Raw genomic sequence first — 23,735 nt, forward strand, 5'->3', positions numbered from 1 at the left:
AGACCTACCTTCCTTTCTTCCCCTCCCTTCCTTCCTCCTTCCCTCCTCCCCTCCTTCCCTCTCCTGGATGGCACTGCCTACCACAGTGGGCTGGGCCTCAGACCCTCCAGAATAAACCAACAATCAAGACACTTTCCACACACATTCACCAGGACAGACCCTCATAGGAGACTCTTTCCAGATGACTCTAGTTTTTGTAACGTTAACAGAAAAAAAAATAGTGAGAATGTAAACTATCGCAGCTATGAAAAACAAATATAATAGGTGCTCAAAAAGCTAAAAACAGAGTCTGGGCATGGTGGGACACACCTTTAGTCCTAGACTTGGGAGGTAGGAGAATCCTTTCCTGATCATCCTTAGCCACATAGCAAGTCCAAGGCTGGCTTTGCTGTGAGACCAGGCCTCTCAACTCATTCCCTGTCAGAAACAAAACCAGAACTACATATGATCCGGCTACACAGAGATACCTACAGAGATACATGCACAACCATGATTGTCTTGGCATGGTTTACAATAGTCAAGACATGAAACCAACTTAGGTGTCCATCAACAGGTAAAGTGTATTCTGCCAGGAAGAATAAATTCATGTTGTTTGGAGGAAATTGGATGGAACTTAACACTGTTAGACAAAGCAAGCCAGACCCAGAAAGATGGATTTTATACATTTACTCTCATGTGTGAAATATAGCAAAAAAATAAAATAAAATAAAATCCTAAAAGCTCATGAAATGATAGAGAGACTACTAAGAAAAAAGAAAAGGAAGGGAGCAAAGGGGAGAAGGGAGGGTAACAAGGGATGAATTTGATCAAAAGATATTGTATTCATACATGAAAATGTTCTAAGGAAACTCATTGCTCAGCACAATTAATATATACTAATTTAAAAAGAAAAACCTAAAAAGAAACCTACTGAAATGTCTCAAGGAGACGAGTGTTGAGAGTCTCAGATGAGTCCTCCCTCTGGTTAATTGTGGAACAGAGGCTCTGGGGAGGCAGGACGGAAGGCCAGAGCCTAGCAGGATGCTCAGTGCATTGGTCCAGGAGAGATGAGGTGGTTGCTTGGGGTGGTTGCTCGGGTACAGGAGGAAAAAGGAGTGCGGTTGGCAAAAAGAGAGTGTGGAAAAAAGTGAGAGCAAGAAAGTGAATGGCACATGTGTTTCAGAATTAGAACCAGCCCGGCGCCGTGCTGATGAGAAGGGTATGTGGGGTCAGGCAGGAGAGGAACAGAGGAGGCCACCCAGCTACTGCCTGGCAAGGAGATAGATGAAATCAACGGTCCGCTGCCTGTTGGTCTCACCCACAACAGGCATCTCCTTGTGCACAGCTGAGCATGGTGGCCAGTACAAAGAAAGCACCTTCCCAAATGGGTGTTGGATGGATAATAGGGCTGTTCCCTAGAGTAGGTCCAGACCCAAGGTGTAGACCTAATTCGAGAGCAGAAGTAGCAGGGAGCAGTAATGGACACCTGTAATTCCAGCATCTGGGAGGCTGAGACAGGGGAATCACGAGGCTGAAGTCATCCTGGTCGATGTGGAGACCCTGTCTCAAAGGAAGGAAGAAAGGAAGGGAGGGTGGGCCAGAAGGAGGGATGGGGGAGGGAGAGGAGGAGAAGAGATAGATGCATCCTGGGAGCAGAGATCTGCATGCAATGAGACGCAGACCACAGATGTGGAAGTGAGATCCCTGTGTTGGCAACTGGACCAAAGGACCCATGTCAGGAAGAAGGTGTGTTCATAAGAACAAGTGACCTCAGGGGTCTACATTCTCTTCTCCACGGAGAGGAGGAGAGCTTCAGAGTCCCATCTCCTTTCTCCACAATGCTGTCAACTGCAAGCCTCGGCTAAGCTTGAGTAGAACAGCCCTGTGCTCATCCCTCCAAATGCACACCACCTCCCAAAACCAGATGCTCTGGGCACACATCATAGTCTGTGAGCAAAGGCAGGCTCAGGAACCAAACAACCCCCTTTTGTTCCTAAGCCAGAGGCCAAGGTCCAGAGGCCAGTGTTGGGGAATAAACATGCCTTCAGTTTTAAACTGGAAAGAAAAAATGTTTCCTCACTAAAACGGTTCTCTTCTGAGCTTTCTTTGTGTGGTTTTTCCATATCGCCCTGGAGGATTCTGTTGACCACTGCCCCACCCAGAACGGCTATTGGACCTCCTTCCAATATTGACTAATTTCCCTCCGCTCAATGTCTGGCAGAGGAACAGTGGAGCCAGCCAGTGGCTCCCACTCACCAGGGAAAGGCACCCGATGTGTCTTCTTGCTCTTGGGTCTGCCATTCTCTGACAGGCATCCAGGAATGGTTAAAGAAAGGTCTGGAGCCTGAGACCTGAATTTGGGTTTCACATTCACGTATTACCTGCCTGAAGACTTTGCCAAGCTGCTGCCGGGACACTCGGGTTTTATTCCCTCAGAAGTTGAGTGCTTGGGGCTGGAGAGAGAGTTCAGTTGTTAAGAGTATGGACTACTCTTGTAGAGAGAGGACTTGAGTTCGATTCCCAGACCCATATAGGCAGCTCACATCTGCCTACAACTACACTTCTAAGGGAATTTGATGTCTCTGTCCTTGGAGAACAACTGAACCTATATGCACTGATGTGTGCACACACATACAAAAACATGTGTGCACATGCATACATACATGCACATACACATTTTAACTGCCTCCTCCGCTTGGCATGATGGTACATACCTGTAATCCCAGCACTTGGGATACAAAGATAGGATTGCCATGAATTAAGAACAGCCTGAGAAGGCTATATAGAGAAGCTACATTAAACACAGAGGAGGGTGGTGTTCTGTCTTCTTCCGGCTGTCCGTTAGCCCACGAGAACTCTATATCTGCTGTGAGAAAAGGAAGATGCTAGCCCAGAGGGCATATCAGCTCTGCCGAGTTGAAGATTATGGAATTCAAATTATGTATTTCTAATAAAGTTCTGCTAACACCATTGCAGCTGGACCAGCCGGACATCTGGACAACCCATCTTGTCTGCGTCCAGACAGCGGCCACTTTGTGAAGAACATCAAGTTCCCTCTTTGAATGTAATACCAGGGACTTTGCATGCACGGGGAACAGACTTTTAAAAGAACCCAGATTGGGCAGGGCTGGGGTAAGAAATGGAGCACAGTCCTGAAGAGCTATTGATAACCAGTTCTCATTCTCTCACTGACTTGGGCAGCATTCAGCCTGCCCAGCTCCTCCTCCTTCTTTCTCCTAGCCTGAAGGGCTTTGCTGGGAAGGGGTGGGAGTCTTTCAGTGCAAAGCCCTTTGACCCGCTGGAGAACTGTCTTCTTTCTCCTGCCTACCGCTCCTTTCCTAAGCCAGCAGCCCTAAGGAGAACCAGTCTAGCGCTTGCTTTCCAGTTTCATCTCTCAAAAAAGACCAAATCGAATAGATGAACTGAGTTGCAGACTTACAATCTCAGACTTCTCCCTTCAAACCCACTGCACATTACCTGTGGCTTCAATCCTCTTAGGAACCAACTGCCGAGCCCCAGCAGATAGCTGTCAGGGAAGCCCAGGAGCCCAGCTGGTGCACAGATTAGTCTGTGCAGCCTCTGTCAGCGCTGAACTGTGCGCAGGGGAAGTCTAGCCTAGCACTATGGGGTCACCTCCCCAGAGAGGGCAATTTGTTGCTTGGTGGTTAAGCACATAGTGGTAGATAAAATCCAGTCTCCTCACATACCTTCTGTGTGCTCATTTACTTACTCATTAATTAATTAATTAATTAATTAATTAATTAATTCACAGATTCTGACAGAGGAGGGCCAACTGGGCAGGATGACCACCCAGGCACTGCTATGTTTGCACAGAGCCGGTTTTGAAGGGAGGACATTTGAGATACAGCAGCTGCAGAAAGACTTTCTTCCCTCTTTATCTGAAGGGAAGCAGGGAGTTCTGAAAAGTAAGGGCTCACATACATTCTCTCCAATAGTAGCCCTACTCCCTGTAAAGATATGAAGGGTAAAACCACTGTAAATCACTCCTGGGGTTAGTTTCTGACCCTGAAGATTCACAGACTTCTCATGGCTGTCCAGATAAACAGTATGATCTACAAACTGGCCTCCTTCCTCTTTGTTCTCCTAAAATCCCCAGCTGCCTTTCCCGAAGGCATCTCTTCCCTCTCTGCTGTCTGTTCTTCTCTCCTATCCCTTTCCCAACCAAGGTATGTATGTCTTAGTCTATTGCCAGCCAAACCGGCTAACCAAGATGGTGAGGTTGATTTCTTTTATGCTATGTATTTCTGTCACTAGGACTGGGGAGTTCCAAGTCAAGGTCCTGCCGGGTAAGACCTTGTTGCATTGATCCATGGGGGAAGTGAATGTGCAGAAAACACTTGACAACCATAAGGAGAGATAAAGTAATGCTAGGAATGACAGAGATAAAAGTAAATATGTTTTATATGTAAATATAGTATTATACATTATATTATATGTAATATATATAACATATATAATATTATATGTAATATTATATTATACTACATTCCATGTTATATATTATATGTGGAAGAGGGCAATGTACATGCCTGCACTTTATCCCTCTCTAACTTTTCCTTTATATATATAGCTATTAAATTAAATATATATTATATTATACGTTTAACTATAATATATAATTTATACATATATTAAATATATAATATTTTACAGTATAAATATATTTTTAATGTATACACCTGGTATGGTTTAGGAATGGCATGAGTGTCTGCCAAGATACTATGAGATTTAGAGATTGGTCCCACAGTGGTGGTATTAGGAGGTAAGACCTAGTGGGAAGTCCTTGGGTCAGTGGAGGTATACCACTGGAAAGAATTGGGGGATCCTGGTCCCTCTATGACTTCTGTTTGCTGATATACACCTTTCCTCACACATTCGGCTGTGATGGGCCATCATCCACCACCCTCCCCACCAGAGGCCAGACTGTGTCCCTTTCCCCATTCTTTACCCCGATCCCTGATTTTGTGCTTTCAGCCATCCAAAGTGCGAATAAACCTTTTCTCTTTATAAAGTTGGCTACCTTGATCATTGAGTTACAGTTACAGCTGATTGATATACCTCCCTTTCCGTTGTTCATCACCCAGAACTCCTGAATGCTTGTTACACACCAGTAAACCTTCTCTCTTTTCACCACTTAATTTGTAGGTGCCCAGGTACTAATCATAAAAGGGTAGAGAGAAAATGTTTCTTGCCCAGCAACAGTTTGCCCTCTAGTTTACAGCAGAGCCTGAAGCCATTGCTTTTTCCATAATTCTCCCTAATATGCTAAGACCTGCTTTCAGGGCCCTTAGAGATATTCCACTTCCTAATTCCGGTTTTCTTCTTTCTGTCTTACTTTCCTGCAGCGACATGGGCCAGGAGCCAGAACCCATGCTCACCCTAACACATGCGTCAAAGTCACGTGTCTTCTCCTCCTGGAATTCAGACACTAGACAAGAGCCTGGGGAGTCCTTTCCAGACAGCACAGCCCAAGGTCTTTGATGATGTCTACATACACATACACACATGCACGCACATGACCACAGCTTAGGCTTTCAAACGGCCACTTGCACAACTGTAGAGAGCACTCTAGCCCAGGGTTACATCCTTCTCTGCCTCTGTGGGAAGGGAGGCCATGCAGGAAGAGGCTCCCTCTTCCAGAGACCTCTGTGTCTGGGCATGTAAAGATGGATACATGAGGACGCAGGCAGTTAGAGACCAAACTCCATAGAGATAGATACGGAAACTGTGAGAGGGGAGATCGTCAGCCAGTAAGAGCCAGTAAGACCATGGTCAAGTTTCCAGAGCCCATAGAAAACGTCCTGTGTTGTCTGGATGGAGCAGAGACAGTACGGTCACTGGAGCTTGCTGGTCACCAGCCCAGCATCAGATTCAGTGAGAGACATTATTTCAAAGGAGAAGTTGGATCATGATAAAGCACAGGCATGTGCATTGCCCTACACACTTATACACACACACACACACACACACCATAAGAGAGACAGAGAGAGACAGAAAGAATCAGGTTCCCAGGTCTCTTCAATAATGCCCTTCCCATCCTCCTCCCCCGTCTTACTGGTCAAGGTACATTATGACTTTATGTAGTAGGAGGTCTAAGTCGTCCTGAGGCAGGACAGGATAAGAAAATCAGGGAGACATGGGAGGGAAAAGGAACCACTTACCCCAGAGTCTGACTGATGAAGTGCAAACTTAAAGGTTTTTTGGAAAGTCAGTTGTGTTGCATGGAGTTTTGCCGGGGCAAACACGTGAAGTGTGTTTACCTGAAGCAGACACAGGCGAAAGAATGTTTTGCTAAAGCAAGCATGTGAAAAGACACATGATGAAGGATTTACTCCAAATGCATATGGGATTTACTTCAAAGAACAATTTCTAAACAGGTTCCTGTAGCCTTCCTTTTCTACTTCGTCTGGTGGGTGGTAGAGAAGGGAGGTTAAGTCATTACTAAAAGTAAGGATGACAAACTTTTAAGCATAAAAGATTCGGGCTTTTCACTCACTAACTGCTCAAGAACCCCAGGACAGGCTGAGCATGGAAGCCATGGTGACACACGCCATTAGTCCCAGCACTCGGGAGGCAGAGGCAGGACGATCTCTGAGTTTGATATCAGCCTGGTCTACAGATTGAGTTCCTGGACAGCCAGGGATATGTAGAAAAACCATTGTCTCAAAATGACCAAAACCAAACAAACACAAAAATCCCAGTGCAATCAATAAAATTTACTCTGAAGTCAGGCAACAGAGGTGATATCCCTTTAACTTATTTGTTTTCCCATGGGACTTGAGGATTCTAACGCAGGTCCCCTTGCTTGCACAGTTAGTAATCTTACCCACTGAGTCCTCCCCAGCCTACCATTCCTTTTATGCAGTAGTATTTCAGAAACTGAGCAAGGTAGCTCGTGCCTTTACTCCCAGTATTTGGGAGGACAGAGGCAGATGAATCTATATGAGTTCAAGGCCCAGCATGGTCTACACAACGAGTTCCAGGGAGAGTTACATAGTAAGACAAAAAAAAAAAAAAAAAAAAAAAACCTGAAAGATTTCAATTGCAATCTGACACACGGTGCTGTGAGCACAGGTGAACCTGTTCAGGTGTAAGTGTATTCAATCAAGTGTGACTTTCCCCATGCTCAGGTGTAAGTGTATTCAATCAAGTGTGACTTTCCCCATGCTCAGGTGTAAGTATATGCGATCAAGTGTGATTTTTCCTTCGTTCCAGCCCAGAGAGAGAGAGAGCCGGGTAACTGCCATCGGGACTCAGGACCTGCCCACAGTCAGCTGAGCACCCAGAAGAGCCTCACAAGTGCTCTCCCACCTGAGCCCTTGGTGAGCCCCCAACTGACCATCCAGGGAGAGACTTCCAGGAACTCTCAGGGGAGGTAGCTTGGTGCTCTCTGGGAATGGGTCTGTTCTGTTGCGTACCCAGAAGAGCCTCAGAAGCACTCTCCCACCCAAGCCCACAGAGACAGAATCGAGTCACTGCCATCAGAACTCACTGCCTGCCCAAAAAGAGCTGAACACCCAGGAGCAATCTCCCTCAGACCCACAGGAGTGACAAGCTCCAGTCAGAGACAACAAGATCACCTAACATCACAGATAACAAGATGGCAAGAGGAAAGTGCAAGAACCCAAGCAATGGAAACCAAGACAACCTGGCAACATCAGAACCCAGTTCTCCCACTACAGCAAATAGTGGATTTTCCAACACCCCAGATAAACAAGATTTAGACTTAAAATCAAACTACATGATGATGATGGAAGTCTTTAAAAAGTGAATGAATAACTCCCTTAAACAATTACAGAAACACCAGGAGAACACGCGTAAACAAATATAACACCTTAAAGAGGAAACACAAAAATCACTCAAAGACCTACTGGGAAAGCACAAACAAACAGGTGAAGGAATTAAAAATAAAAATAGAAACAATAAAGAAATCACAAAAAGTGATAACCCTGGAGATAGAAAACCTAGAAAAGAAATCAGGAGTCATAGATGCATCACCAACAGACTACAAGAGATGGATGAAAGGATCTCAGGGGCAGAAGACAACATAGAAAATATTGACACAATAGTCAGAGGAAATGTAAAAATCAAAAATGTCCTAACCCAAAACATCCAAGAAATCCAGAACACAACTTCCCTAACCTTAAGAACAAGATGATCATGAACATACAAGAACCTTCAGAACTCCAAATAGATTGGACCAGAAAAGAAACTCTTCCTGACACATAATAGTTAAAACACTGAATGTTCAAAACAAAGAAAGAATACTAAAAGCAGTAAGGGAAAAGGGAAAAGTAACATATAAAGGCAGACCTATTATTAGAACTACACCAGTCCTCTCAACAGAGACTATGAAAGCTAGATCCTGGATAGATGTCATACAGACCCTAAGAGAACACAAATGCCAGCCCAGGTTACTATATCCAGCAAAACTCTCAATTACCATAGATGGAGAGACCAAGATATTTCAGAACAAAACCAAATTTACACAATATCTGTCCACAAATTTAACCACAAAGGATAATAAATGGAAAACTCCAACACAAGGAAGGAAACTGCACCTAGGAAAAGCAAGAAAATAATCTTGCAAGAAAACCAAAAGAAGAAAAGCACAAAAACATAATTCTACCTCTAACAACAAAAATAACAGGAAACAACAATCACTATTCCTGAATATCTCTTAACATCAATGTACTCAATTCTCCAGTAAAAAGATATAGACTATCAGACTGGATACATGAACAGGATCCAACATTTTGTTGCATACAGCAAATTCATCTCAGAGAGAAACACGGACACTACCTCAGAGTAAAAGGCTGGAAAAAAAAAAAAAAAAAACCTTCCAAGCAAATGGCCCCAAGAAACAAGCTGGAGTAATCTTTCTAATATTGAATAAAATAGATTTTCAACCAAAAGTTATATAAAAAGATAAGGAAAGACACTTTTTACTTATCACAGAAAAAAAAAATCTATCAAGATGAACGCTCAATCCTGAACATCTATGCTCCAAATACAAGTGCACCCATATTCATAAAAGAAACCTTACTAAAGATCAAAGCATATATTGCACCACACACAATAATAGTGGAAGACTTCAACACCCCACTCTCATCAATGAACAGATCATGGATGCAGAAACTGAACAGAGACACAGCAAAAACGAGCAGAAGTTATGAACCAATTGGATTAACAGACATCTATACAATATTTCATTCTAAAACAAAAGAATATGCCATCTTCTTGGTAGATCATGGAGCCTTCTCCAAAATTAATCATATAGTCGGTCACAAAACAGGCCTCAACAGATATAAGAAGACTGAAATAATTCCATGCATCCTATCAAATCACCATGGACTAAGGTTGGTCTTTAACAACAACAACAACAACAAAAGCCCACATATACATGGTAGCTGAAAAATGCTCTGATCAATGATAGCTTGGTCAAGGAAGAAATAAAGAAAGAAATCAAAGACTTTTTAGAATTAAATAAAAATGAAGGCACAACATACCCAAACTTACGAAATGCAATTAAAGCAGTACTAAGAGGAAAACTCATAGCTCTGAGTGCCTCCAAAAAGAAACTGGAGAGAGCATACACTAGCAGCTTGACAACACACCTGAAAGCTATAGAACAAAAGTAAGCAGATACACCCAAGAGGAGTAGAGCAGGAAATAATCAAACTCAAAGCAGAAATTAACCAAGTAGAAACGAAAAGAACTGTACACAGAATCAACAAAACCAGGAGCTGGTTCTTTCAGAAAATCAACAAGATCGATAAACCCTTAGCCAAACTAACTAGAGAGCACAGAGAGAGTATCCAAATTAACAAAAATCAGAAATGAAACGGGAGACATAATAACAAAAGCTAAGGAAATTCAAAAAATTATCAGATTCCAATACAAAATCCTATACTCAACAAAACTTGAAAATCTAGAGGAAATGGACAAATTTCTAGAAAGATACTAGGTACCAAAGTTAAATAAGGATTAGATAAACCATCTAAGCATTCCTATAACACCTAAAAAAATAAAAACAGTCATCAAAAGCCTCCCAAGCAAAAAAAGTTTAGGACCAGATGAATTCAGTGCAAAATTCTATCAGACTTTCATAGAAGACCTAATACCAATACTCTCCAAACTAGTCCACAAAATAGGAACAGAAGGAACACTAACCAACTCGTTCTTCAAAGTCACAATTAAGCTCATACCTGAACCACACAAAGAAAAAAAACTTCAGACCAATTTCCTTCATGAACATCAATTCAAAAATACACAATAAAATTCTTGCAAACAGAATCTAAGAACACATCAAAATGATCATTCACCGTGATCTAGTAGTCTTTATCCCAGGGATGCAGGGATGGTTCAATATATGAAAATCCATCAATATAATTCACTATATAAACAAACTCAACAGACAAAAAAAAAAAAAAAAAAAAACAACACATGATCATCTCACTAGATGCTAAGAAAGCATTTGACAAAATTCAACACCCCTTCATGTTAAAAGTCTTAGAAAAATCAGGTATTCAAGGCCCATACTTAAACACAGTAAAAGCAATATACAACAAACCGGTAGCCAACATCAAACTAAATGGTGAGAAACTTGAAGCAACCCCACTAAAATCAGGAACTAGACAAGGCTGTCCACTCTCCCCCTACCTATCCAATATAGTACTGGAAGTCCTGGCCGGAGCAATTAGACAGCAAAAGGAAGACAAGGGATACGAGTTGGAAAGGAAGAAATCAAAATATTACTATTTGCATATGATATGATAGTATACTTAAGTGACCCCAAAAATTTCACTAGAGAACTCCTAAACCTGATAAATAACTTCAGCAAAGTGGCTGGTTATAAAATTAACTCAAACAAATCAGTAGCCTTCCTCTACTCAAAGGATAAACAGGCTGAGAAAAAAATTAGGGAAAAGACACCCTTCACAATAGTCACAAACAATATAAAATACATTGGTGTGACCCTAACTAAGAAAGTGAAAGATCTGTATGACAAGAACTTCAAACCTTTGAAGAAGGAAATTGAAAATCTCAGAGGATCACCCATGCTCGTGGATTGAAAGAATCAACATTGTAAAAATGGCCATCTTGCCTAAAGCAATCTACAGATTCAATGTAATCCCCATCAAAATTCAACTCAATACTTCATAGAGTTGGAAAAAGAAATTAGTAAAATTAATCTGAAATAACAAAACACCTAGGAGAGCAAAATCTACTCTCAACAATAAAAAACTTCTGGGGGAATCACCATCTCTGACCTCAAGATATATTACAGATCAATCATGATAAAAACTGCATGGTATTGGTACAGAGATAGGCAGGTAGATCAGTGGAACAGAATTGAAGACCCAGAAATGAACCCACACATCTATAGTCACTTGATCTTTGACAAAGGAGCTAAAAACATTCAATGAGAAAAGAATAGCATCTTCAACAAATGGTGTTGGTAAAACTGACAGTCAGCATGCAGAAGAATGCAAATTGATCCATTCTTATCTCCTTGTACAAAGCTCAAGTGCAAGTGGATCAAAGACCTCCACATAAAACCAGGTACACTGAAACTATTAGAAGAGAAAGTGGAAAAGAGCTTAGAACACAGGCACAGGGGATATTTTACTGATCAGAACACCAATGACTTATGCTCTAAGATCAAGAATCAACAAGTGGGACCTCATAAAATTGCAAAGTTTCTGTAAGGCTAAGGACTCTGTCAAGAAGGAAAAATGGCAGCCAACAGATTGGGAAAGGATCTTTACCAATCCTATATCTGATAGAGGGCTAATATTGAATATATACAAATAACTCAAGAAGTTAGACTCCAGAGAATCAAACAATCCTATTAAAAATGGGGTACAAAGCTAAACAAAGAATTCCCAACTGAGAAATACTGAATGGCCAAGAAGCACCTAAAGAAATGCTCAACATCTCTAGTCATCAGGGAAATGAAAATCAAAACAATTCTGAGATTCCACCTCATACCAGTCAGAATGACTAAGATAAAAAACTCAGATGACAGCAGATGCTGGCAAGGATGTGGAGAAAGAAGAACATTCCTTCATTGTTGGTGGGGTTGTAAGCTTGTACAACAACTCTGGAAATCAGTCTGCAGTTCCTCAAAAAACTAGACAGAGTACTACCTAAAGACCCAGTTATTCCACTCCTGGGCATATACTCAAAAGATGCTCCAACATATAACAAAGACACATGCTCCATCATGTTCATAGCAGCTTTATTTATAATAGCAAGAAGCTGGAAAGAACCCAGATGTTTTTCAACAGAGGAATGAATACAGAAAATGTGGTACAATGGAGTACTACTCAGCTATTAGAAGCAATGACTTTATGAAATTCCTAGGCAAATGGATGGAACTAGAAACTATTATCCTGAGTGAGGTAACCCAGTCACAAAAGAACACACATGGTATGCACTCACTGATAAGCTCTGAATATCCAAGAAACAATTCACAGACCTTACGAAGCTCAAAAAGAAGGAAGGCCAGAATGTGGATGCCTCAGTCCTTCTTAGAAGGGCGAACAAAACACTCACTGGAGGAAATACAAGGTCAAATAGAGGAGTGGGGATTGAAAAAAAAAAGATCTTTCAGAGGCTGCCTCAGCTTGGGATCCACCTTATATGCAGCCACCAAACTTAATCACTATTGCTGATGCCAAGAAGTACTTATTGGCAGGAACCAGATAGAGATGCCTTCTCAGGGGCTCTGCCAGAGCCATACAGCTTCAGCTGAGGATGCTTGCAGCTAACCATCGGACTAAACACAGGGACCCCAATGAAGGTGCTAAAGAAAGGACTGAAGGAGCTAAAAGGGGTTGCAACCTCATGGGAGAACAACATTACCAACCAAACTCTCCACAGGGACTGAAACACCAACTGAGCACACATGGAGAGACCCATGGCTCCAGTTGCAAATGTAGCAGAAGATAGCAGTGTCTGGCATCAATGGGAGAAGAGGTCTTTGGTTCAGTGAGGGCATACTTTTCCAGTGTAGGGGAATGCCAAGGCACTGAGGTGGAAAGGGTGATTAAGAGCAGGTATAACTTTGTGGAGACAACTGGAGTGGGAGGAGGGATGGGAGCAGCATGGGGAAAGGGGATAACATTTCGAATGTAAATACAGGGAGTATCTAATAAAAAAATTTAAAGACAAACTTCATATAAGAATAAGAATTATTGATTTCCATGATCTTCCAACTCCATTGAGTATTTGGCATCTGTATTATCTGGTGAGAATTGTGACACTGTGAATTTAGTTTAATAGCAGTGTGTTATGTATATGGCCTATGTATATATAAATTTACAGATTTTTATTCAGGAGAAAAATTCTGGCTATCTACAACTAAATGTAGACATTATTCAATACTGTAACCCAACCATACTGACAGCAATTCCCACAGTGAGAAGAAAGAATGTGTGGCATTATGTATTGCTAAGTCAGCCAGAATGCTCAAAGCAGATTGTGAGTTGTTCTTCTCAACACTAAGACAGACTAAAGGAATTTTGAAAACCAATGACAGCATACAGGGAAAGTTAAAAACAATTCTTGGGCTTCCTTCTTTCCTTCCTCCCTCCCTCCCTCCCTTCCTTCCTTCCTTTCTTTCTTTCTTTCTTTCTTTCTACTTATGACTTATTTTTCTATTGATATTTTTGGCCTGGTCCAAATTGTATGTTGCTTTTTTTTCTTTTTCCCATATTTTGTTTGTTTATTACTTTGTATTTCAAGATGGGGTCTCTGTATAAATCAGGATGGTCTATAACTCACTTGGTAGACAAGTCAGGAGGTGTTTCTGCTTGTTCCTTACACTGGTTATATTAGTCAGGGTTGTATAGAGTCAAAGAACATATGAGTAGTATCTACATATTGAGGTATTTATTGGAGACTTACAGTCTGTAGTCCAATCCCTTGACAATGGCCAACAGCAGCTGTGGAGTTTAAGGATCTATCAGATGCTCAGTGATCTCCTTGCCTTGTTTTCCTAAGATTCTTAGCCTCTGTGCCTCAACGCAAATGATGCACTCCTAATTAGAGATTGTGGTTCATTCCAGATATGATCAAGTTGACAACCAGATTTAGCCACTACACTGGTGTACCACCTCACCTAGCTCTGTCTCAGGATTGTTTAGTTGGCTGTTTGTTTACATACAAGAGTCAGAAAGAGTGTGGCAAGTGTCCTGTAACAGCCAAATTTCTGGAAAAATTATATGGAAAAGCCAAGATCAGCATTTTCTTTGGATTAAAAGTGTACAGTGTCTGGCTTCTGCCTGGGGAGTGTAAATATCAAGAGGAGAGCAAATGTCTGCTCTTGCCTTTCGGCAGCAAATGGGTGTTGCTCTAAGGCTTACATGTGTTACTTCACAGTTCCTAATGTGGCAACAAGGACTGATAAGAGAAAAAAATGTGTGGGCAAGAAAACTATAATCTACAGTGTTCCACAATTTGGATGAAATTCCTTGAGGACACCCTGGAATCAGTATATGCTGAACAGCTTCCTACCAAGTGAGCACACACCCTGTTAGGGGATTGAACATGACCATATCTGGAATGAACCACAATTCAGAATTGGGAGGCCCACCTTTGATCTTGATCTTGAGGCATAGAGACTAAGAACCTTAGGAAACTAAGGCAAGGAGATCACTGAGTTCAAGATCATCTGGGACAAGCAAGTCCCAGATCCAGGTGTGGTGGTACACACCTTTAATCTGGGACACACCTACAGTTGGAGACAAGCATAAAAACGGTGAAACAAGGAAGGCTCTCTCTGGGCCTGCCTGCCTTCTGGGAGTTTGCCTGCCTGCCTCGTGGGACTCTGCTTGTTTGCCCTGTGGGACTGAGCATCTGCTAGGTCCTTGGACTCCACAGCTGCTGTTGGCCATTTTTAAGGGACTGGCCTACGGACTGTAAGTCACCAGGAAATACCTCCTTGCTATATAGAGACTATTCACAAGTTCTGTGACTCTAGAGAACCCTGACTAATACACTCTCCTAGAACAGGCCATGTATCTCTGGGTAAGCTAGAAATCAGATTTTTCTGACTAACATGATCTCTCATGTTTCATTTCACAGATGGTCTTCATTTGTTTTGGTGAGACCCTGGCTAACACTGTAGATCTGTAGACCATGTATCTTTGATCTACTTCAACTCCCAAGCCCTGGAGTTACACTTGTGCTTTGCTTTGCATCTTTTACACATAGCTTTGGTCTGTGAACATGTTCTTCTTTCTAGACCCCCCCCCCCAAAAAAAGAAATTGAAATTGTAGAAATTCCCTGATTTTACCCTGCTTACTGGAAATCAATATTGATCCACATAGCCTGGCTTTTTGTTTGTTTAGGATGAAGAGGAGGCTTCTGACCGAAGACCTTCGAGGATGAGTGCTCAGAACCCACCCACACTCCAGAAGCTGGCAAGGCAGACTCTGCTGAGAGAGGAGGCTTTGGCTGTGTCCTCTCTGGAGGAGCTGCCTACTGGTCTCTTCCCAGTACTGTTCAAAGAGGCCATTGCTGGCAGACACACAATGCTTATGAAGGCAATGGTGGCAGCCTGGCCTTTCCCATGTCTCCCTGTGGGGGCACTGATTAAGACACATAACCTAGAAACCTTGAAGGCCATTTTAGATGGAGTAGACATGCGAGTGACAAGAAAGTCCTACCCTAGAGGGAAGCTTCAGGTGCTGGACCTGAGGAATGTGCACCATGCATTCTGGAACATATGGGCGGGTGCAGAGGACGACAGCTGTCCTTCAGAGACCTTGGATGAGAAGCCAGCAGTGAGGGTCCTGCCCAGATATGCGCTGAGGCGGCACCTGAAGGTGGTAACCGAGCTGTGCCTCAGGCCTCGCCTCGATGAAGCACAAGAATGCTTCTTGAAGTGGGCACAGCAGAGAAAGGGCTCCCTACATTTCTGCTGTCTGAAGATGAAGATCTGGGCTATGCCCCTGGACTTTATCAGAAAGGTCTTGAATATCTTTCATCCAGAGCACATCGAGGAGTTGGAACTGAACACTGAGTGGAATATCTTCAAGCTGGCCTCTTTTGCTCCCTGTCTTGGGCAAATGAGAAATCTTCGCAAACTCCTCCTGGCACCCCTCTACAAGAATGTCTTCAAGATGGCCAATAGGACAGGAGACAGAGAAGAGAAGTGTGTCAAGAAGTTCGTTGCTCTCTTCTCTAAATTCAATTGTCTCCAGCATCTCTCCATGAGTGGTATCCACTTTCTCAAAGACCACATGAATCAGTTCTTCAGGTGCCTAAAGACACCCTTGGAGACCCTCTCCATCACTCACTACCAAATTTCACAGTCAGACTTGGATTCCTTCTCCTGCTGTCAGAGCCTGTTTCAGCTAAAACATCTGGAGATGAAGGGTGTGGTCTTAGTGGCTTTGGATATTATGCCTCTGAGTGGTCTCCTAGAGAAGGTGGCAGACACTCTTGAGACTCTGGAATTGAAGGGATGTAGGATGAAAGACTCACAGCTCAATGCCCTCCTACCTGCCCTCGGAAAATGTTCTCAGCTCAACAAGGTCAACTTCTACAACAATGACTTCTCCATGCCCATCCTGAAGGACCTTTTTCAGCACACAAGCAACTGGAGCAAGGTCACTGTGGAACAATACCCTGCCCCTCTGGAGTCCTATGATGAGTTGGGTCGTGTCTCTGGAGAGAGCTTTGTCCAATATTGTCTGGAGCTCATGGATACACTCAGGGCCATAAGGCAGCCCAAGAGCATCTGTTTTGCCACAGATATGTGCCACAAGTGTGGTGAGCGCAATCTCTATGGCCAGGGGCCCAGACTTTGTCATTGCTTGCAGTAAAAATGGATACAGGACTTCTGGACCTGAATAAATGACACTTTGGGACACATCTCTCATTCAGAGTGCTCGGGGACTGTGACTTTAGACACTACTCAGATGGTTGGAAACAAAAGGATGTACAGTGACTGGGATCTTGGGGGCTGAGCTTGACTTAGGGAACGGTTGGATGGACTGTGGGAACAGGGACATAGTGAATTCAGAAAGACAACATGGCAGCTTTGAGATGCTTTGTCATAGCCTTGTAAACTTTTTGTTCTTCACTGAAAGATTTAATGAATAAATAGAATATGTCTTGTTTGTTTACATGTCATTAAAAAAAAAAAAACAATTCTTGGAGTATGTCTGGTGCGCTCCTGAGGTTACAGTAGTGACCTTGTTATTTGGCTTGACTGGATTATTTCTTACATTTGAACCTTTACAAGTAACTTTGTGGATCCTGTGTACGTTTTGGAGTTCTTGACTTCCACGATTGTCAAATAAACCAAAACATGAATAAAATCAGAAAAGAAAAAAAAAGTGTGACTAGCTATAAATCCACAATTTTCTGGGACTCTCACAACAAGACTAAAACCTCCATGTATAGTAAAAGGAAGGTACTCTTTTGTGACCCACAATTCCGCCTTTACCAGCGCTCATCTTACCCATATCCCCATAACCGTCCTATTGTGCCATTTTCTTTAAATGTGAGTCTCTTAGAAATCCTTATAACAGGACAACCCCCAGGTTTTCATCTAAAGTCTGCAATTCTAAGAAGAGAGGCTCTTACCTGGGTCTGCAGAACTGAAGTCACTTGTCTACTATGCAAAGCTACTGCTTCTTTGTACTGAGTTGAGTCTTCCAGAGCATGAAGCCAGAGAAGCTGGCCCAGAGTTGGTCACTTAAAGTCCTTGTCTGCCAAACTGCTGGTCTGCCCCACTCAGGACTGTCCTCAGTCTCCCAAACAGCCCAGAAAGTCCATTCTTCACAGCCCTGTCTGTAACCCACCCCACAGCCAGTGAACCATGATTTAAAACTCAAAGGTAGAAGAGTTGGTATGGCTCAGCCGGGAAGGGCCTTGTCACCAAAATCAGACTTTGATCTCCAGGATCCACATGGTGGAAGGAGAGAAGCAGCTCCTGAAAGTTGTCCTCTGACCTCCATACTTGTACTGTGGCACATGCCCTGTAAAGAAATAAATGTGATTAAATCCTAAAGGTACCCTGAGACCTCTGTATAAGAGACAACTGTTTCTTTATCTCACTGTGTCTCAGTTTCCTAATCTGAAAAGTAGGTATAAGATGGGATGTTGTGATAAGTCAGGAGGTAAGGGTACATACAGCCAAGTCTGATGATGTGTATTTGATTCCTAGGATCAGTAAGGTGCAAGAAGAGAACCTCCTTCTGAAAGCTATCTTCTTGCCGCCACATGAACACAAGGGCAGTTGGGCGCATGCACAGACACACAAACAGAGACACACTAAGAAAATATAATTTAAAGTAAGGATAAGAATCATGTGCCACCCTGGGATTAGTGAGAGTTTAAGATAGTGCCGCCTCAATATTCAAATAGACATTAAAACACAGAGGGGTGGGGGAAAGAAAAGAAAGAGAGAAAGGAAGAAATTATATATTAGCAATATAATTTCAAGAGCCACCAAAATCAGATAGATATGGCTACCATGAAGATATTTAAACATGCCTCTCTTGAGAAGCTTACTCCCATAATTGGGTGTATTATATACTTACCCTAAGAACCTGTCCTGGATAATATTTTGTCCGTTTAACCCAAGCTACAGTCATCCAGAAAGAGGGAGCCATGATTGAGGAATTCCCTTCATAGGATTGGCCTGTGGGCAAATCTCTTAGACATTTCTTAATTGATGATTAATGTGGGAAGGCCTAGCTCCCTATGGATGATGCTGTCCAAGGCAGATGATCCTGGATTGTATAAGAAAGCACACTGAGCAAGCCATGGAGAGCAAGCCAGTAAGCAGCACTCCTCCATGGCTTCTGCTTCAGTTTCTGCCTCCAGATTTCTGTCTGGAGTTCCTGCCTTGGCTTCCCTTGGTGATTGACTGTTATAAGAAAACGAAAACCAAATGAAATTCTTTTCTTTCCTAAAAAACGTTGGTTTTTTTCATAGCCTCTGCTGTTGTAAGTGGTACAAGTCCCTTTCTGGAATCTTACTGACCAATTTAGGTAAACTCAGTTCCCACTCTCACACACCTCCTCCTCCCTCCTCTTCCCTACCTCCTCTGAAGCCATTTGTTCCTCAGTGGCACATCTGTCATCTACATGCCAAGGTAAGATTCAGTTCAGTCTACAGCCACCCTTGACCAAAACCCCTTAGAATCCTGGGATTTTTTACTTTGCTGCCAGGTTTCTGGGATGGGGGCAGGGGTCTCCCATTTCAGACCCTAGTCTATCACTTCAGGCCACTTTGCAATTGTAGGTGATGGCTTATCACCAAAAATAAGGCTTGTCCTAAAAACAAACAGCAAACCTCAAAACAAAACAACAACAAAACAACAAACAAACAAACAAAAATCTCAAGAAATCGGTACTCCCACCCAATAAGGGCTGGACCCAGTGCAAATTAAACAATAACGTATAGCCTGAATTTGGTGCTTTTGATGTCCAAAGTCTCGCTGACAACTTCATAAGACAGAATAGCAAGCGCTCTGAAGTTCCCCACTTTCAAGTCTTCCTGTCTCCACTTCTGTCTGTCCCTTTGTTCCTCCACTTCTGTGCATGAGACTTTAGCAGCTCAAACATCTAAACATAATTTCCTAAACTCACTCTCTCTCTCTCTCTCTCTCTCTCTCTCTCTCTCTCTCTCTCAGATGCTGATCAAGCTGAGGTCTCCATCTCCACCCAGCAAACTTTTCTCTCACTCTGCCTTTCTACACCCACCTTTCCTTCCACAATACCCCATCTCCACCATCTACCCACCAGTGCCCTCTTTCTCTCTGTGGATCCCTGAAGCTTACCCTCTCTAGGCTTCAGGAATAAACTTCTGACTTTTTTTTCTTTGATATAAAAGGTGCAATTGAAATCTGGGACCTTTTGTCTCCTGAGGGACCCCTAAGTCCTGCCCATAATAAAAGGGCATATTGTTGTCCATGAGGTTTTGGATGTTTTTTGTGTGTTTGTTTGTTTGATTGATTAGCTCAGGTATGTCACAGTGGAATTTTATCTGCTATGATGCCAAACAAGAGCTTCTAAAACAGTTCTCAACCTGTGGGCCACAATCCCTTGAGGGGACAGGTTTCAAAAGACCCTTTCACAGGGGTTCCACATCACTTATTCTGCATCGCTGATATCTTACAATTTATAATAGTAACAAAATAATAGTCATGAAGTAGCAACAAAACTAATTTTATGCTTGGGGTCACCACAGCATGAGGAACATAAAGCGCTGCAGCATTGGGAAGGTTGAGGACCACTGGTTTAAAATCAAACCTGTGCTCGAAGGAACACATTACCTACTATGTACAGGATGTGCTGACAGTTGTCCTTGGAGAAGCTGGCTCTGAGGGTGGGATTTGATCCTCCCACTGTAGACTCAATTATGTTTCTCTCAAAATATCCTCTAAAAACCCTTGTCCTGGGTCAGACTAGCCCTGACTCTGTGATGGAGAAATTTAAAAAAAAGAAAAATGAAATAGCCAAGAAGAAAAAAACATGACCTAAGGACAGATAGTTGGTAAACTATTTGCATCATGTTGTTATTACTTATCTCATAATACAGTATGTCTGTGTTAAAAACAAGTATAAAAAGATACAAAGTAACTGTTGAGGTGGCTCTGTGTTTAAAAACAACTAGTAGAGTTGCTCGTCCCCCACCCCCGGGACTACTAAAGCCAACATGGACGGGTACCACCAGCCCTGCAGCAAGGTTGGCTTCAATGCTGATGAAGTACATAATATAGTCAAAGAGTGTGTTGATGGAGTCTTGGTGGTAACAATTACAACCAGAATAACATCAACCAGTGGACCGCAAACATAGTGGAGCAATTCATAGCCCATTTGGTCAAAATGGGAAAAGCTTACAAGTACATCGTGATCTGTGCAGTGGTCCAGAGGAGCCCATATGGATTTTATGCAGCCAGCTCCTGTTTCTGGGATACAACATCTGATGGAGCCTGTACCATCGGATGGGAGAACCGAACCACGAACTGCATCGTTAATGTTTTTGCAGTTGCAATTGTCCTGTAACCTGTAACGCACTGACTGTTGGGTTAAAGCCTAAAGCCATTAACTTAAGTTTGCGAGTGTGTCCTTTCTAAAAAGTAACAATTCCGTATTAGTGTGCTAGATGGCAAGTGTGCAACATGCTTCAAAGCTATCAACAGAGAAATGAATGTGCTAAGCAGAAGTCTAAGAGGAGGTCGGCAGATTGTCTCATACTCTATACAGCATTACTTTTTTTTTTTTTTTTGACAAGTCAGTGGACTCTTTATTGCTTCTGGGGTGTGGGGCTCAGGAGCTCTTGGTGGGGCGGGCCCGTTTCCTCTTCACCACCACAGGCTTCTGGCTTCGAAGGATGGCACTGGCCCTGCGGATGGCAGCCATACGCAGATCAGGGCGGTACTTGTTCTTTCGGATCATGTGCCTGATGCGGCTGAGGGTGGCCCGAGCATTCTTATTGATGGTGGTCCTCACGTAAGAAGTGGCAGGTTTTCGCTGACCAGATCTGCGTTTCATAACCACCACGACCCCTTTGCCATCAGCCGCGGGCTCCACTCCGACGGTCTTCCGATGAATTAGCCCATTGTAGCGGAAGGAGTTTCGGGCCTTGAGATTATTGGGCTCCGCGCTGTACGTCAGCTTATTCCTCTTGATCAAGAAACTGGAGCAGTTCCGAACGACCATCCATTGCAGATGCGCGGACATGGCGGCGGCTCCTCTCCCTATGGCGGCCGGAGACGGAAAGTATACAGCATTACTTAAGGACATAAAATGTTAGCCAACAATTAATGCAGAAATATGGCTGACCTAAAAATAGAATCTTCTACTTATCCAGGCCTTTCATTTGTATTATGTTCCCACAGAGATAGGGAAATCTATTTAGATATTAACCTTATCTATAACTAGAAAACATAGCAGGATAAATATGTGTATTAAAAAACCACATGGGTCAATGCAGAGAAAATGACGTGTATTAGCTAATACCTTTCTGGTTTAAGTTTTTTCTTTGTTGAATTGCATATAGTAGTTCATGGAAAGTGATTTTGACATACACCCCCAGCCCCATCTAATGTTATTGTAGCTGCCATGACTCACCAGTTTTGTTGTCCTGAGAACTGGCAAATCCATTGATTTTTTTTTAACATCAGTTTCCTACATTTACACTTGAGGTAGAATTAAATATGATCGACCAGGTTTCCTAGACAAGCAAAATTACTTTAGTATATGATCAGTGGTTTATGACTCAGACAACTGCCTTACAATCCACTCCTTCCACGAGAGATGGATATCTATTGAAAGTGTGCTCTGAATGTTTCTCTGCCGGGCAGACAACTCTTAATGTGGTTTTCATGTGTCAAGCTTGTTTGGCAGTTGTTCAGTTGAAAAACCAGTGTTTATGTTTGAAGGAGAACAAAGGAAAAAAAGGAAAAGAGTCTGACCCTCCATGGAAAATTAACCAGAAAGAAAGCACAAATTGGTGACAGAATTGTAGAAGTAGTTTTTGAGGGTTGCTTCCCACAAAGTAATACATCAAATATGCAACTCTTACTTAAAGGCCTTATCAGTAGTCTTAGCTATACAGTAATACATTTTATCATTGAATTAGTTCCAACTATGTGTGAATAATTTAAAATACTTATGTAGAGTTAGGACAAACGGAATAGAATACACATTAAAAGTGAACAATCATTAGCAGGTTATCTAATATCTCGGGGCTTATGAAATATAGTTCAATTTATTAAGAAAATCAAAGATAAACATTAGGATACACAACTCACCACCAAATGCAAAGTCAGTCTGCCATTTAGCCTTAAAAATGAAATCAATTTTGCATACTACCAGTGACGCAAAATCCACATAAACACTGGAGTCACAGTTCATTGAATTTTTCGGGTAAGGAAAAGTTGAGTGTTAATGGTAACAACAAGGCAGGATTCTTATATGAGGACTGCATGCTTGGTTGACATCTTGCTGAATAACTGTAACTTGAAGAATGCAAAGATAGGGTTTAACGAGGTGACCTGTAGCTTTGGCACATCAGGAGTTCTTTGTCATTACCTTTATGTTACTTTATGCTGCTGGCTCTTATACCTCGGGAGATTGTAACAGGGACCAAATTACCTGTGCAGTTAAGGCTTATTCTTTGATTATTGTTGTCGAAGGCTCATTTGAAAATTATCAAATCATGCCTGGTGAGCTTGCTACCTGCTGTGTGTAGTTACAAATATAATAAAGACTGTCTCATTGTGCTGAAAAAAATAATAAAAATAAAAACAACTAGGATGAAAGAATACAAAGTAACTGTTGAGCCAAGGGCATCCTTCCAAGGTCCCAGAGTCTTGGAAAAGGGCCATAATTTTTGTCTTCTCTCTAAAAGAGTCCCCTTGGACACCTTTCCTTCTCACATTAATGTCTATATATCATAGGAAATGAGTTAAACCACTTGATGACTAGAGACCTGGAAACGGATGTTAAAATTGTGCTATTAGCCTGGGAACAGGCTCCAGGCAGATTTACCTCACACTGGTCAGAGCCACAGCTGACCCATGAGCTGGAAGGATGGACATGCCTTAGGGAGGTTTGGGAAGTGACCCTCTCCCTGGGGATGGACAAGCTTTTTGATTTCTCAAAGTGTCTGTATCTCTTATCCTTCCCTTGTCTAGTCAGGCAATCCTGAGAGAAAGAAAGACAGGCTCGTTATTGTTCTGAATGAAAATTAAATGACA

General features: G+C 42.4%; 2 protein-coding genes and 1 pseudogene across 3 annotated transcripts; 2 read left to right on the forward strand and 1 right to left on the reverse strand.

Annotated features, from left to right (window-relative positions):
• Positions 1 to 15,396: 15,396 nt before the first annotated feature.
• On the forward strand, positions 15,397 to 16,839 carry LOC308419239 (PRAME family member 8-like; the record flags this gene model as incomplete). The annotated part of the gene is made up of 1 exon (XM_080914885.1): positions 15,397 to 16,839. The coding sequence occupies one exon, from the start codon at positions 15,397 to 15,399 to the stop codon at positions 16,837 to 16,839; it is 1,443 nt and encodes a 480-aa protein (XP_080771011.1).
• A 3,847-nt stretch (positions 16,840 to 20,686) lies between these two features.
• Positions 20,687 to 21,036, forward strand: LOC308419069 (dynein light chain Tctex-type 3-like; annotated as a pseudogene). Its single transcript has one exon. The product of its transcript is annotated as a dynein light chain Tctex-type 3-like (transcript).
• Positions 21,037 to 21,245: 209 nt separating this feature from the next.
• LOC308418436 (large ribosomal subunit protein eL28-like) lies at positions 21,246 to 21,738 on the reverse strand. The gene has a single exon (XM_080913808.1). It carries the CDS (start codon positions 21,712 to 21,714, stop codon positions 21,301 to 21,303), a length of 414 nt encoding a protein of 137 aa, XP_080769934.1. The 5' UTR covers positions 21,715 to 21,738; the 3' UTR covers positions 21,246 to 21,300.
• Between the last annotated feature and the right edge of the window lie 1,997 nt (positions 21,739 to 23,735).

Source organism: Micromys minutus (genome assembly GCF_963924665.1).
Source record: "Micromys minutus genome assembly, chromosome: 3".
NCBI lineage: Eukaryota > Metazoa > Chordata > Mammalia > Rodentia > Muridae > Micromys > Micromys minutus.

Excerpts from the sequence above, each read along its gene's own strand:
- LOC308418436 (XM_080913808.1), bottom strand. The coding sequence starts at position 21,714 with ATGTCCGCGCATCTGCAATGGATGGTCGTTCGGAACTGCTCCAGTTTC.